General features: G+C 44.3%; 1 protein-coding gene across 1 annotated transcript in view; it reads left to right on the top strand.

Moving 5' to 3' along the window:
- The first annotated feature begins 1,948 nt into the window (after positions 1-1,948).
- Positions 1,949-13,166, top strand: part of LOC145338883 (NACHT, LRR and PYD domains-containing protein 3-like) — a 36,893-nt gene continuing 25,675 nt past the window's right edge. The window contains exons 1-2 of the mRNA XM_080183288.1: positions 1,949-2,009; positions 8,842-10,579. Of these exons, the coding sequence (XP_080039414.1) occupies positions 1,964-2,009; positions 8,842-10,579 (1,784 nt within the window). The 5' untranslated portion in view covers positions 1,949-1,963. The remainder of the gene's footprint in view (positions 2,010-8,841; positions 10,580-13,166) is intronic.

The raw sequence follows: 13,166 nt of genomic DNA, 5'->3' as shown, positions 1-13,166 counted from the left end.
CTGCTCCAGATATCACTTTGTACTCAGGATGGTCCCCCAGTCCTCTGATGTCTTTGATTTAACATTCCCATTTTTCTAGTTTGAGTCAATGAGTTTCAACCATTCCTGTAAACTCCAGTCTGAAATTCTCCATTAAATGTCTCTGACATCTTGCCCAGCCCCTCCTTCACAGCCCACTTGTACCTGTGTTACTATCTCTCAAATCCTATCTAACTCACCTCTCCTCTTTACTGAGATTTCATACCAGTAATTTGAAAATGAAACATGTTTTGTTTCTGTAATTTGAGTTACTGAGCGGTAAAGATTACATTAGATTTTTCACCATTGTCAATGGCTCATTCTCCTGTCCTAAATTAGCAGTCGGTATTTGGATTAGTCAGTGCCAATTTGTCAGTCAAATTTCATTTTAACATTGCTTCCATTTCAATAACTGAAGGATCAGACTCATTATTTCCCTCCGTCTGAGTTCTGATTTGCTGCTGTTTAGTTTACTTACACATGGAGAACAGGAATCCCTACAGTCCATAAGGAGGCCCATCATTCTGCACCAACTCTTTGAAAGAGCAGCTTACCCAGGCCCAGCTTTAGACAATGGAAACAGGAGCAGCTGCAGGAAACCCACACAGACATGGGAAGAATGTGCAAACTCCACACAGCCAGTCACGCAAGGCTGGGATCAAACCTGTGAGTCAGCAATGGTAACCACTGTGTGGCTAGGAGTAGGCCGTTCAGCCCCTCGAGTCTGTCCCACTCTTTAATAGCATCATGTCTGATTTGATTGTAGCCTCCAATCTGCAGACTGTCTATCCAACGATACCCATAACTCCTTGCTTACCAAGACGCCATCCACCTCCCCGTTCCTACCACCATTTCAGGAAGAGTGTTTCAAAGACGCACTGCCATTTTGGAAAAAAAAACATAGTCACATCACATCAGGATTTCCTGGTAAATCACAACATGATTTAAGTGATTGGAGTGGATCATGTTGTCAATCAGTAATCAAATGTCTTAGAATCATAGAAACCCTACAGGGCAGAAAGAGGCCATCTGGCCCATTGAGTCTGCATTGACCACAATCCCACCAAGGCCCCACTGCCCTATCCCGACACATTTACCCTATAATCCCTCGAATCTATGCATCTCAGGGCACTAGGGCAATTTTAGCATGGCCAATTAATTGAACCCATTCATCTTTAGACTGTGGGAGGAAACCGGAACACGAGGAGGAAACCCGTTCAGACACAAGGAGAATGTACAGACTCCACACACAGAGTGACCCAAGCTGAGAATCAAACCCAGGCTCCTGGAGCTGTGAGGCAGCAGTACCAACCACTGTGCCAATGTGCCGCCCCATGATGTTGGACACTGAAGGACAGACAACTAATCACATGAAAATATTGCAGATTCTTATTGATTCCTCACACTAGCTGAAATGTGTTTTTGATTTCTAGTTTAGTTTATTCACATTTGTTTATTGTTAATAATTGCAATGAGATTTCAGGAGAATTTTCAGCCCATGTTTATTATGAATCAGGACTTGGCCCAGTGACTGATTTCTGAGCTGAAAACAACTGGGAAATCCCATCACTGAGCAGATCCTTTCCTTCTCATTCTCAGTGTTTATCTTTCACTCTGTGTCTCATTATTCTTCATTATTATTCTTCATAGAAAGTCACTGATCTCGTGGATAAGGGAAACCAGGCAGACAGTTCCAAACTTCTCCTCAGTCTGGTGATGGGAAAAGGATCTCAGGCTCGAAGGGTGATGTGGGAATCCTTTGTGAGAATGCGTCACGGAGTCCCAAAGCTGGATAAAATACTGAAAGAAATACAGGAACCTGGTACGGTAAAATCACAGTGAATTCAATTTCCCATTTAAACACTGCCGATATCACTGTAATATTACACAGAGCTGTTTTCATGGAAGTTCATTTATTTAAACAGGTGCTGATTCGTTTGATTATATGGACATCGCACATGGTTTATCTGAATTACCCAGTAACCTGAAAGGTAAGAGAGGAAATGGAGATTATAAACCATTTCACTTCTGAGAATCTGATTGGAGCCTTTTTTAAGAGATTGTGAAAATCTGTGATAGTGAAAATTAAAGACTGTGGAAATTGGGTAGAGCATGATTCAGTTTTATCATTAATACTCAACCATACACAGTTTCAAATTACAATTCATATCATCTCTCGTTTTTTTTTCCCAAACATGTGTGACCATTGCATCTTTTGACTGAACCCAGCTGTTAATTGCTATTAATTCTGAAGTCTTGTACACACCTGGTTGAAACCCGGTACTGTGTGAATCTCAGTACAGAGTTCCTGTGTGTCTGGATGTTCTAACTAACAGAAAGCAAAGAGTGGGGTAAATGGGTGTTTATCTGGTTGGCGATCAGTGACTAGCGGTATGACTCAGGGGTCAGTGTTGGAACCACAATTGGTTACGATTTACATCGATGATTTTGGAGTTGGGGACCAAGTGTAGTGTGTCAAAATTGGCAGATGACACTAAGATGAGTGGCAGAGCAAAGTGAGCAGAGGATGCTGAAAGTCTGCAAAGGGATATAGACAGTCTAAGTGACTGGGCGAGGCTCTGGTAGATGGAGTACAATGTTGGTAAATGTGAGGTCATCCATTTTGGAATGAGTAACAGCAAAATGGACTATTATTCAAATGGTAAAAAATTGCAGCATGCTGCTGTGCAGAGGGACCTGGGTGTCCTTGTGCAGGAATCTCAAGGAGTTGGTTTGCAGGTGCAGCAGGGAATTAAGGCAGCAAATGGAATTTTGTCTTTCATTGCTAGACGGATGGAGTTTAAAAACAGTGAGGTTATGTTACAGCTGTATAAGGTGCTGGTGAGGCCACACCTGGAGTACTGTGTACAGTTTCGGTCTCCTTACTTGAGAAAGGATATACTGGCACTGGAGGGGGTGCAGAGGAGATTCACTAGGCTGATTCCAGAGTTGAGAAACCGAGTGGACTGGGGCTATAGTCATTGGCATTCAGAAGAAATAGGAGAGGTCTAATAGAAACATATAAGATTATGAAGGGAATACATAAGATAGAAGCAGGAAAGTTGGTTCCACTGGCAGGTGAAACTAGAACTAGGGGCATAGCCTCAAAATAAGAGGGATCAGATTTAGGACTAAGTTGAGGAGGAACTTCTTCACCCAAAGGGTTGTGAATCTGTTGAATTCCCTGCCCAGTGAAGCAGTTGAGGATAGCACATTAAATGTTTTTTTAAGGCAAGGACAGATACATTTTTGAACAGTAAAGGAATTAAGTGTTAAGGCGAGCAGGCAGGTAAGTCGAGCTGAGTCCACAAAAAGATCAGCCGTGATCTTATTAAATGACGGAGCAGGTTTGAGCAGCCAATTGGCCTATTTCTGCCCCGAGTTCTTATATTCTGGACTCACAGTAGAGTCGGGCCTTGAGTCAGATGTAAAGGATTTGTTGCACCTGAGAAATCATTCCCACTGTAACCATATCAAATTAGTGAGTAGCAAAATCCCAGATGGCCCATTAAGCCAAACCCAGAGCACCAGGGCTCAGTGTTCATAAACAGAGATGTCGACTGATGACTGTACAATGTTCTGTAACATTGATAACTCCTCAGATACTGAAGCAATTCATGTCCAAATGCAGCAAGTTCTGGACAAAATCTAGGTCTGACAAGGTTGCACGTAAATCTCACGTCACGCATTAAGCTCCCGCAGTCCAAAGATATGTGGGTTAGGTTGGTTGGCCATGCTAAAAATTGCCCCTTAGAGAGCTGAGATGTGTAGGTTAGGGGTATTAGTGGGTAAATATGTAGGGATATGGGGGTAGGGCCAGTGTGGGATTGTGAGTGCAGGCTCAATGGTCTCCTTTTGCACTGTAAGGTTGGAGATAGTTATCATAGAAATCATAGAAACAAGAGTGGATTTAACCATTGCCCCTTGACAATCGATGACATTACTGTTTGCTGTATCCCCCACTATCAACAACCTGAGGGTTACCATTAACCAGAAACTGAACTGGATTAGATATATAAATAGTGTGACTACAAGAACAGATCAGCTGCTAAAGATTTCTACACCGTGAAAATCACCTCTTACTCCCCGTAAACTTTCCACCATCCACAAGGTACAAGTCAGAAGTGTGATGGGATTCTCTGCCCTCTCCCTGGGTAAGTGCAGCTCAACGACACACATGGAATTCCTCACATACCAGTTTAAAGTAGACTGTTTGATTAATACCCACCCACAAAAATTATCCCCCCACCACCGACAAAAATGGCAGCAGGTTTTACCATCTATAAGATGCACTGCCGAACACAGCAAGGCTGCTGAGATAGCACTTTCCAAACTCATGGCTGCTGCCATCCAGAAGATCAGGGACAGCAGTCACAGGGGGACACCAGTATGTTTTCCTGCAAGTCACTCACCACCCTGACTTGGAAATATCTCTGTCCATTCAAAATCCAGCACAGGAACAGGCCCTATAGCACTCACAGCCTGCGCCGATCATGATGCCTGTCTAAACTAAAACCGTATGCACATAGGGAGTCCGTATCCTCCATTCCCATCCTATTCATGTATTTGTCTAGTTACCTCTTAAATGCTGCTGTCGTATCTGTTCCCACCACCTCCCCAGACAGCACGTCCCAGACATTCAACATCCTCTGTGTAAAAAAACTTAGCTCACACATCTGTTCTAAACTTCTCCCCACACACCTTAAAACTGTGTCCCCTCGTATGTGACTTTTCTCCCTAGGAAAAAGCTTCTGACCGTGCACTCTGTCCATGCCACTCATTATCTTGTCGACCTCTATCAGGCCACTGCTCAACCTCTGTCGTTCCACTGAGAACAAATCGAGTTTATCCGACCTCTGCTCATAACTAATACCCTCCTGACCAGTGGACATCCTGGTCAACCTCTTCTGTTCCCTCTCCAAAGCATCCACATGCTTCTGGTAGTGTGGTGACAAGATTGTAAATGAGGCCTAAGTTGCTGTACAGCTGCAGCATAACCTGCCAATTTGTATACTCAATGTCTCGATAAATAAAGACAAACATGCCGTATGCTTTATTGACTATCTTATCCCTCTGCTTTGCCACTTTCAGTGATTGGTGGACATCTACACTTAGACCTCTCTGCCTGTCAGTATTCCAAAGGTTCTACCATTTTCTGTATAATTCTGACATGCATTGGACTTTCCAAAATGCATTATCTATTATTTATCCAGATTAAACTCCATCTGCCATTTCTCCACCCAAGTCTTCAATAGGACTATGTTTTGCTGTATCGTCTGAAAATCCTCTTCACTCTCCACAACTCCACCAATTTTTGTGTCATCTGTGAACTTACTAATCAGGCAAGTTACATTTTCTTCCAAATCATTAATATATACTATGAATAACAAAGGTCCCAGATCTGATCCCTGTGGAATATTGCTAGTCCCAGACTTCCATTCAGAAAAGCACTTCTGGACTGCTATTGTCTGTCTTCTATGGCAAAGCCAGTTCTGTACCCATGTAGCCAGCTCTCCTCTGATCCCATACCTTGTCACTGGATCAAAATCCTGGAACACTATCAGTATTGTGGGTGTAACTACACCACGTGGACTGCAGCGGGTCCAGAAGGCAGCTGACGAGCGCATTTTCAGGGGAATTAGGGATGGACAATAAATGCTGGCTGAATGGAATGACTCAGGAAGCCAGATCGGAAAGGAACTTACTTTATTACAGAATGCAAAGTAAAACAACTGCCCGATGTGTGCAAACATTAGTCCATGGCCAATCAACCATCTTTAGACTGTGGGGGGAAACCAAAGTACCCTGAGGAAGCCCACGCAGACATGGGGAGAATGTGCAGTCTCCACAAAGAGTCACCCGAGCACCAGAATTGAACCCAGGTCCCTGGCGCTGTGAGACAGAATTGCTAATCACTGTGCTGCCCCCAGTAACACCAAGCTCTTTTCTCTCACTTTGTCTCTGTATTATTCCTGATAAATGATGACCCTATTCAACATTGCCTCAACAACTACATTTGAGACACATTTATCTTAATGGAACACTGTTTGCCCATGTGTTCTCACTGCACTCACTCATATACATATTTTTATATGATTGTTTCAGTGTTAATCATCCTATTAATATTTTCATTGGCAAACTTACTGTACACCTAATACTCTATTACTGCTCCGAGCTTGTTCAATCTTGTTCACCTCATGAATGTGGACTGTTAAGAGTAATGTGTGTTGGACTAATTCTCAGGGAAGCTCGTTTGTAACATGTCTTCAAACTGAACCACATTTTTTAATCAGTTAAGTTTTAATCATGACATTGAAGACCATTCCAAATCCAGACTTTCTCATTTCCACTGAAACAATAACACTGTCTCACAGTGACCTTGTGTGAGGGATCTTATCAGCCTAGAATGACAATGTCCACCGGATTCCCAAATCCACTGGTAGACTCAATTTCTCAATAAATCCCAGTACAATCTATTTATTGTAAAATGTGATTTGTGAATGTCTACTTGTCTCTCCCTTTTCCCAATGATCATAAAGAATATCTTATATTTTCCCTTGTGTCATCCAGTGGACAATATACACCAGGCTGATAAGTGTGTAGGTTGCTGGCTCCGATTTACCCCATCTCATTTCATGGAACAGAATTTGCCGTCAGAAAATATTTAATAAATAAGACTGACTGCTGATGTTCACACAATTGGACATTGATCTGAAGCAGAAATCTGAGGAACAGGGAATACCTGAGGAACAGGGAATACCTGAGGAACAGGGAATATCTGAGGAACAGGGAATATCTGAGGAACAGGGAATATCTGGGCTTGATGCAGAATTACTGGTTGTTTCTGAATAGCAGTGAAAGAGAGCACACTGGTCTACTCAGCAATCCTTTAATTCAGAGGTTATGTTTGAAGTCAGTGTAAGAACAAAGAAAGTGACATTTTTGCATTACAAAGAAACAAGAGACAGAATTAGTCAAAACATTATCAATATTGGTAAATAGTTCAAATAAACTTTGAATGTTTAGTGCTTTCATATTACACTTCGTAAAGTGGCTTGTTGTTCTATTTCTTGTTACTGTCATGGCACAACTGTTATCAAAAGTAGAATTGTTAAATCTGTGTGTACAATCCCTGAAATATAATTAGTGATTACTGACACACTATAAAACGGGAAGGTTTTTTTGAGTTCTCTGTCTAAAGGCAGGTTATATCTCCACCATGGGCAGGGCAACGAACGAGGTTCTGAATTCACCTTAGAAAGAACAGGGATCGGTCGCCAGGCTGTTGTTCGAACAGAAACCACATCAAGTGTCCACCCAACTGAGCCAAACGACTCCCCAATAACTCACTTAATGCGGTAACAGCCTGATAGAATAGCAGAACTTCACATGTTCAAAACTGTTGCTTTTCCAACACACACAATATGACAGGGAACCTATTGAAGTTTAAATACAGTAACAGTGAGACTCCTGAACAGTTACACTCTCTCCCGCTCCCACACAGTCTCTAATATCCCACTTACCATTTCTGCAGCAGGTTGGGAGCTCTGACTAGTTCACAAACTATGTTGACTGTTATATAAAGATCTACCAATGAGATGTCTATAATAAGGGCAGGGAGGAAAGTATTAACCATCAGAGTTAAAACATCACCTTTGTAAAATCAATGGGGGTGATTCTCCCAGCTCGCTGTGCTGGTTTTATAGGGCAGGAGACCGGTGCAGAGCCGTTTCACAGGCTCCCCACTGGAGGCCATCGCCTGCATGTGTCTCCGGCAGCTGGATTTCGGGCACAGTCAGCTCTGTGCCAGAGAGATCGGTGTGGAGCTGTATAAATTATTACAATGTACATTTGGATCTGCTTAAGAGTCCTTAGCGGGAGCAGGACTGAAATTTCCAGGCCCTCGAGCCTCTCGCCCCACCACTTCCTCACATCAGGAGGGGTTTTGTATAACTTCCTATTTGCAGGGAGCTGGCGACCAGACCCCGCTGGAGTGAAGGGGATGACATTGAGGTCTCCAGAGGGTTGGAGGTGGCTGGAGTACGGTGGGCATTGCCAGCCTGGTCCCCTGGCCGTTCCAAATGGGCAATTTGCTAATGTCCAGGGCACCTTGGCACTGCCAACCGGGCAGTGAGCAATGTCAAGGGTTCAGGCCTAATGGGGATTGGGCCTGTGGGATTGAGGGTGGGGTGTCCGATTTCCACTCTGCATTCAGGCTGAGTGATGGAGGGAGGGAGGGACAGTGATTGGGGCTGGCCATCAGGGTGGGGAGAGGGGACCAGCCTGTGGGGGGTGCTGAGATTACGGTGGGGTCAGTCTGCTGGGTTGAGGGGGGAAGAGGGTGTTGGGATTGTGTAGGAAATGCCGGCATTGTGAAGCCAGTAGGTATGTGCCAATCTCTGCGCTGACTGATCATCGCACGCACAGTGGCCACTCAGCGTGATGCTGCCGGTCTCTCAGCCGGAATAGGGTCCGTCCACTGAGTTTCCATCTGATTCACACTCGTCCACTCTGCTGTGCACAGATTGTGGGAGATTCATTCTGAAACTCCCGCTGAAAAGTCCAGCATGATTTACTCCAGTTTTTACACACATTCGACATTTAGATTCCTGTTTGGGAGAATCACCCCCGGCATGTTAGAGAAATATTGGAATTAAATGATGATGTGAAACTTTGTGGAAATTAATCATTGTCAAATGAGATCTTCAACAACTCAATTTTATATCCTACTCAAACCTTGACTGACAGTGTAAAATAAATCCCTCAAATCAGCAAAGACAGTGTCTTAATGTAACTAACATTTTCTCTCTGTTCTGATTGAAGATCTCCAACAGAAACACAAGGAGACACTCCGGGTACAAACTGAAACTCTGAGAGTGAACACTATCCTCATAAAGGAGAAGGTTAAGATTTTCCAGCTGGTTGATCGATACGCTGAGCTAACGGTTATTTCCAATGTTCGAGATCGGACACTTGTCGAACATGAACTGCTGGCAAGAGGCCGAGACCATGAAGAATGGAGAGAGAAACATCTCCGGAAAGAACTGGAAAAAATACGAACTGATCAATTGTTCCAGAGCAGCTTTTCCCAGGGAAAATCCAAATCTGGGAATTCAGCAGCAGTGAGCGGAGTCCCGGGAATCGGAAAAACAACAATGGTACAAAAGATTGTTTATGACTGGGCCACTGGGAAAATATACCCACACTTTCAATTTGTCTTCAGTTTTAAATTCCGGGATTTGAACACTATTAACTGTCGAATAAACCTGAGGAATCTGATACTGTTTTTCTATCCTTACTTTGGGAATATTCTGGGAGAGCTCTGGAAGAACCCAAAGGGATTGCTGTTTATATTCGATGGTTTGGATGAATTCAAGGACAGGATTGATTTTGCCGACAATCGGAGAAATACAGAACCTCAGTCCATGTGCATAGATCCTGAATGCTGGTGTGAAGTGTCTGACATTGTGTACAGTTTAATACAGCACAAGCTGCTCCCAGGATGTTCAGTGCTAGTGACCAGCCGCCCCACTGCATTACATTTATTAGAAAAGGCTGAGATCAGTGTCTGGGCTGAAATCCTGGGATTTGTTGGTGATGAACGGAAGGAATACTTCAACAAGTTTTTTGAAGATCAGACGGTGGCAGCAGCTGTTTTCAAACACGTGGAGGAGAACGAGATCCTGTACACCATGTGTTACAACCCTTCCTACTGCTGGATCCTCGCTCTGTCACTGGGTCCCTTCTTTACACAAAGAGACAGGGAACGGCAGCAAGTTCCCAAGACCATCACCCAACTATATTCCTACTATATTTACAACATTCTGAAAAACCATGGCCGAGAGATTGAAAACCCCCGTGATGTGTTACTGAAGCTTGGTGAGATGGCCTACACAGGAGTCTCCAAGAAGAAGATTGTGTTTAGAAATGGAGATTTGATTGAGTACAGTCTACAACCTTCCCAGTTCCTGTCTGGGTTCCTGATGGAACTTTTAGAGAGAGATGATTCTGTCCAGAGTGTGGTTTACACATTCCCACATCTCACCATCCAAGAGTTTGTAGCTGCACTCACACAATTCCTGACTCCAGATCCCGGGGAGATCGGGAAACTCCTCAGTGAAGCTCACAGCGAGGAAGATGGGCGATTTGAGATATTTCTCCGTTTTGTTGCTGGTCTCTCCTCCCCACAGTCAGCTCGACCCCTGGAGGAGTTTCTGGGTAAATTTCCTCATCAAACAACCTGCCGAGTGATTGACTGGGTGAAGGAGAAGGTTGAAGGGCAGATTGGAGACACACAGACTGAAACTGGGAAAAGGAAGCTCCTGAACACATTCCACTACCTGTTTGAGTCTCAGAATAAAGCACTGGCTGAGAACACAGTGGGATCTGTGAAAACACTTTCATTTAGGGGATTGCGACTGACCCCGATTGACTGTGCAGTCCTGTCTCATGTCATTGGACTCTGTGATACAATAAAACACCTCGATCTACAGCAATGCCACATTCAGTGTGAAGGGATCCAGCGGCTGGGACCCGTTCTGCACAAGTGTCAGGAGTTGAGGTAACTGTTTGTTTGGTCTCATAGCAAATATTTTCATTGTTGAAAAACCATTTCCTTTGTTCTAATAAAACAGAGGCATGTTCAGTTAAGGAAGTCGAGAGAGAAACAATGTCCAGTGGTCACAGAGAAAGTGTGGGAGAATGGTGTAAAGTAATAATGTTCATTTCAGAGCAGCTGCAGATATGATGGGCCGATTGGCCTCATTCTGAACCTGTAATAAATCGATGATTCTCTGATAAAACTACATCGTTTCCAGAATGCGGATTCTCGTGGATAAATAGGCATGGGCAGTAAATGTTGGCAAAACCAGTGATGATCACATTCCTTGAGTGAATGAAAGCATTATTGGGATACATTTTAAATAATTAGAGGTGTAAAGGCCTCACTACAAAATTTAAAAATAAATATTTCACTCTCCCAACAAAAACCATCTGATTCTGTATGATGCTAGAAAAATAATTGTTTCTGTGTTCAGTACAGCTTACAGTTTGTGGCTAATAATAATCAGGATTATTTTCCTGTACTCTGCCTCTCATATATTATAGAACATAGAACATAGAACATAGAACACTACAGCACAAACAGGCCCTTCGGCCCACAAGTTGCGCCGATCACATCACCTACCAACCTACAGACCTATCTATAACCCTCAATCTCATAAAACCCCATATACTCATCCAGAAGTCTTTTAAAAGACCCCAGCGAGTTCGCCTCCACCACCACTGACGGCAGCCGATTCCATTCACTCACCACCCTCTGAGTGAAAAACTTACCCCTAACATCACTTCTGAACCTCCCTCCCCGCACCTTAAATCTGTGTCCTCTCGTAGCGACCATTTCAAACCGGGGAAATAGCCTCTGAGAGTCCACCCTATCTATTCCTCTCAACATTTTGTAAACTTCTATCAGGTCGCCTCTCAACCTTCGTCTCTCCAGGGAAAAGAGTCCCAGCTCCCTCAACCTAACTTCATAAGGCATGCCTCCCAGTCCCGGCAACATCCTTGTAAATCTCCTCTGCACCCTTTCAATAGCTTCTACATCTTTCCTATAGTGAGGCGACCAGAACTGCGCACAATACTCCAAATGAGGCCTGACAAGGGTCTTATAAAGTTCCAGCATTACCTCCCGACTCCTAAACTCAATCCCTCGATTAATGAAGGCCAGTACACCATACGCCTTCTTGACCACCTCCTCCACCTGCGAGGCCGATTTAAGAGTCCTGTGGACCCGGACCCCAAGATCCTTCTGCTCCTCAACACTACTCAGACTTCTGCCCTTAATAGTGTACTCGTTCATCCCGTTGGTTCTGCCAAAATGGACGACAACACATTTATCCGCGTTGAAGTCCATCTGCCACTTCTCCGCCCAGTCCTGCATCCTATCTATGTCCTGCTGCAACTTTTGCCATCCTTCCAGATCATCCACAACACCACCGACCTTCGTGTCATCAGCGAACTTACTTACCCATCCCTCCACTTCCTCATCCAGGTCATTTATGAAAATGACAAACAACAAGGGTCCCAGAACAGATCCTTGAGGCACTCCGCTGGTGACTGACCTCCATTCAGAAAAAGCCCCATCCACAACCACTCTCTGCCTTCTGCAGGCAAGCCAGTTCTGGATCCACAAGGCCAAAGGCCCTTGGATCCCATGCCCTCTCACCTTCTCAAGAAGTCTTGCATGGGGGACCTTATCAAACGCCTTGCTGAAGTCCATGTACACTACGTCCACGGCACTTCCTTCGTCAATGTGTTCAGTCACATTATCGAAGAACTCAACTAGGCTTGTAAGGCACGACCTGCCCTTGACAAATCCATGCTGACTATTCCTGATCATGTCAAACCTCTCCAAATGTTCGTAAATCTTGTCCCTCAGAAGCCTCTCCATCAGCTTACCAACCACTGAGGTCAGACTCACCGGTCGGTAATTTCCCGGGCTATCTCTGTTCCCTTTCTTAAAAATAGGAACTACATCCGCAATCCTCCAATCCTCTGGAACCTCTCCCGTCTCCATTGACGACGCAAAGATCATCGCCAGGGGCTCTGCGATCTCTTCCCTCGCCTCCCACAGTATCCTGGGGTACATCCCATCTGGTCCCGGCGACTTATCTACCTTGATAGAATTCAAAAGTTCCAACACATCCTCCTCCTTAATATTCACGTACTCAATCCTTTCCATCTGCTGCAAATCCATAACAAAATCTCCCAGATCGGCTTCCACCATGAATACTGAGGCGAAGTACTCGTTAAGCACCTCCGCCATTTCTTCTGGTTCCACACAAACCTTTCCCCCCTCACCTTTTATCGGTCCTATCCCTTCTCTTCTTATCCTTTTACCTTTCACATATTTATAGAAGGCCTTGGGATTCTCCTTAATCTTACTCGCCAAGGTCTTCTCATGACCCCTTCTGGCTCTCCTAATTTCCCTTTTAAGTTCCCTCCTACAGTCCTTATACTCCTCAAGATCTTTAACATCTCCTAATTCCCTGAACCTCTTGTACACCTTCCTTTTCTTCCTGACTAGGTTCAACACATCCTTTGTGCACCACGGTTCCCTCGACCCACCAAAACCCCCTTGTCTCATCGGA

Source organism: Carcharhinus amblyrhynchos, unplaced genomic scaffold (assembly GCF_965287045.1).
Source record: "Carcharhinus amblyrhynchos unplaced genomic scaffold, sCarAmb.v2.hapA chromosome_216, whole genome shotgun sequence".
NCBI classification, from domain to species: domain Eukaryota; kingdom Metazoa; phylum Chordata; class Chondrichthyes; order Carcharhiniformes; family Carcharhinidae; genus Carcharhinus; species Carcharhinus amblyrhynchos.
This window is presented reverse-complemented; position numbering and strand designations above follow the sequence as displayed.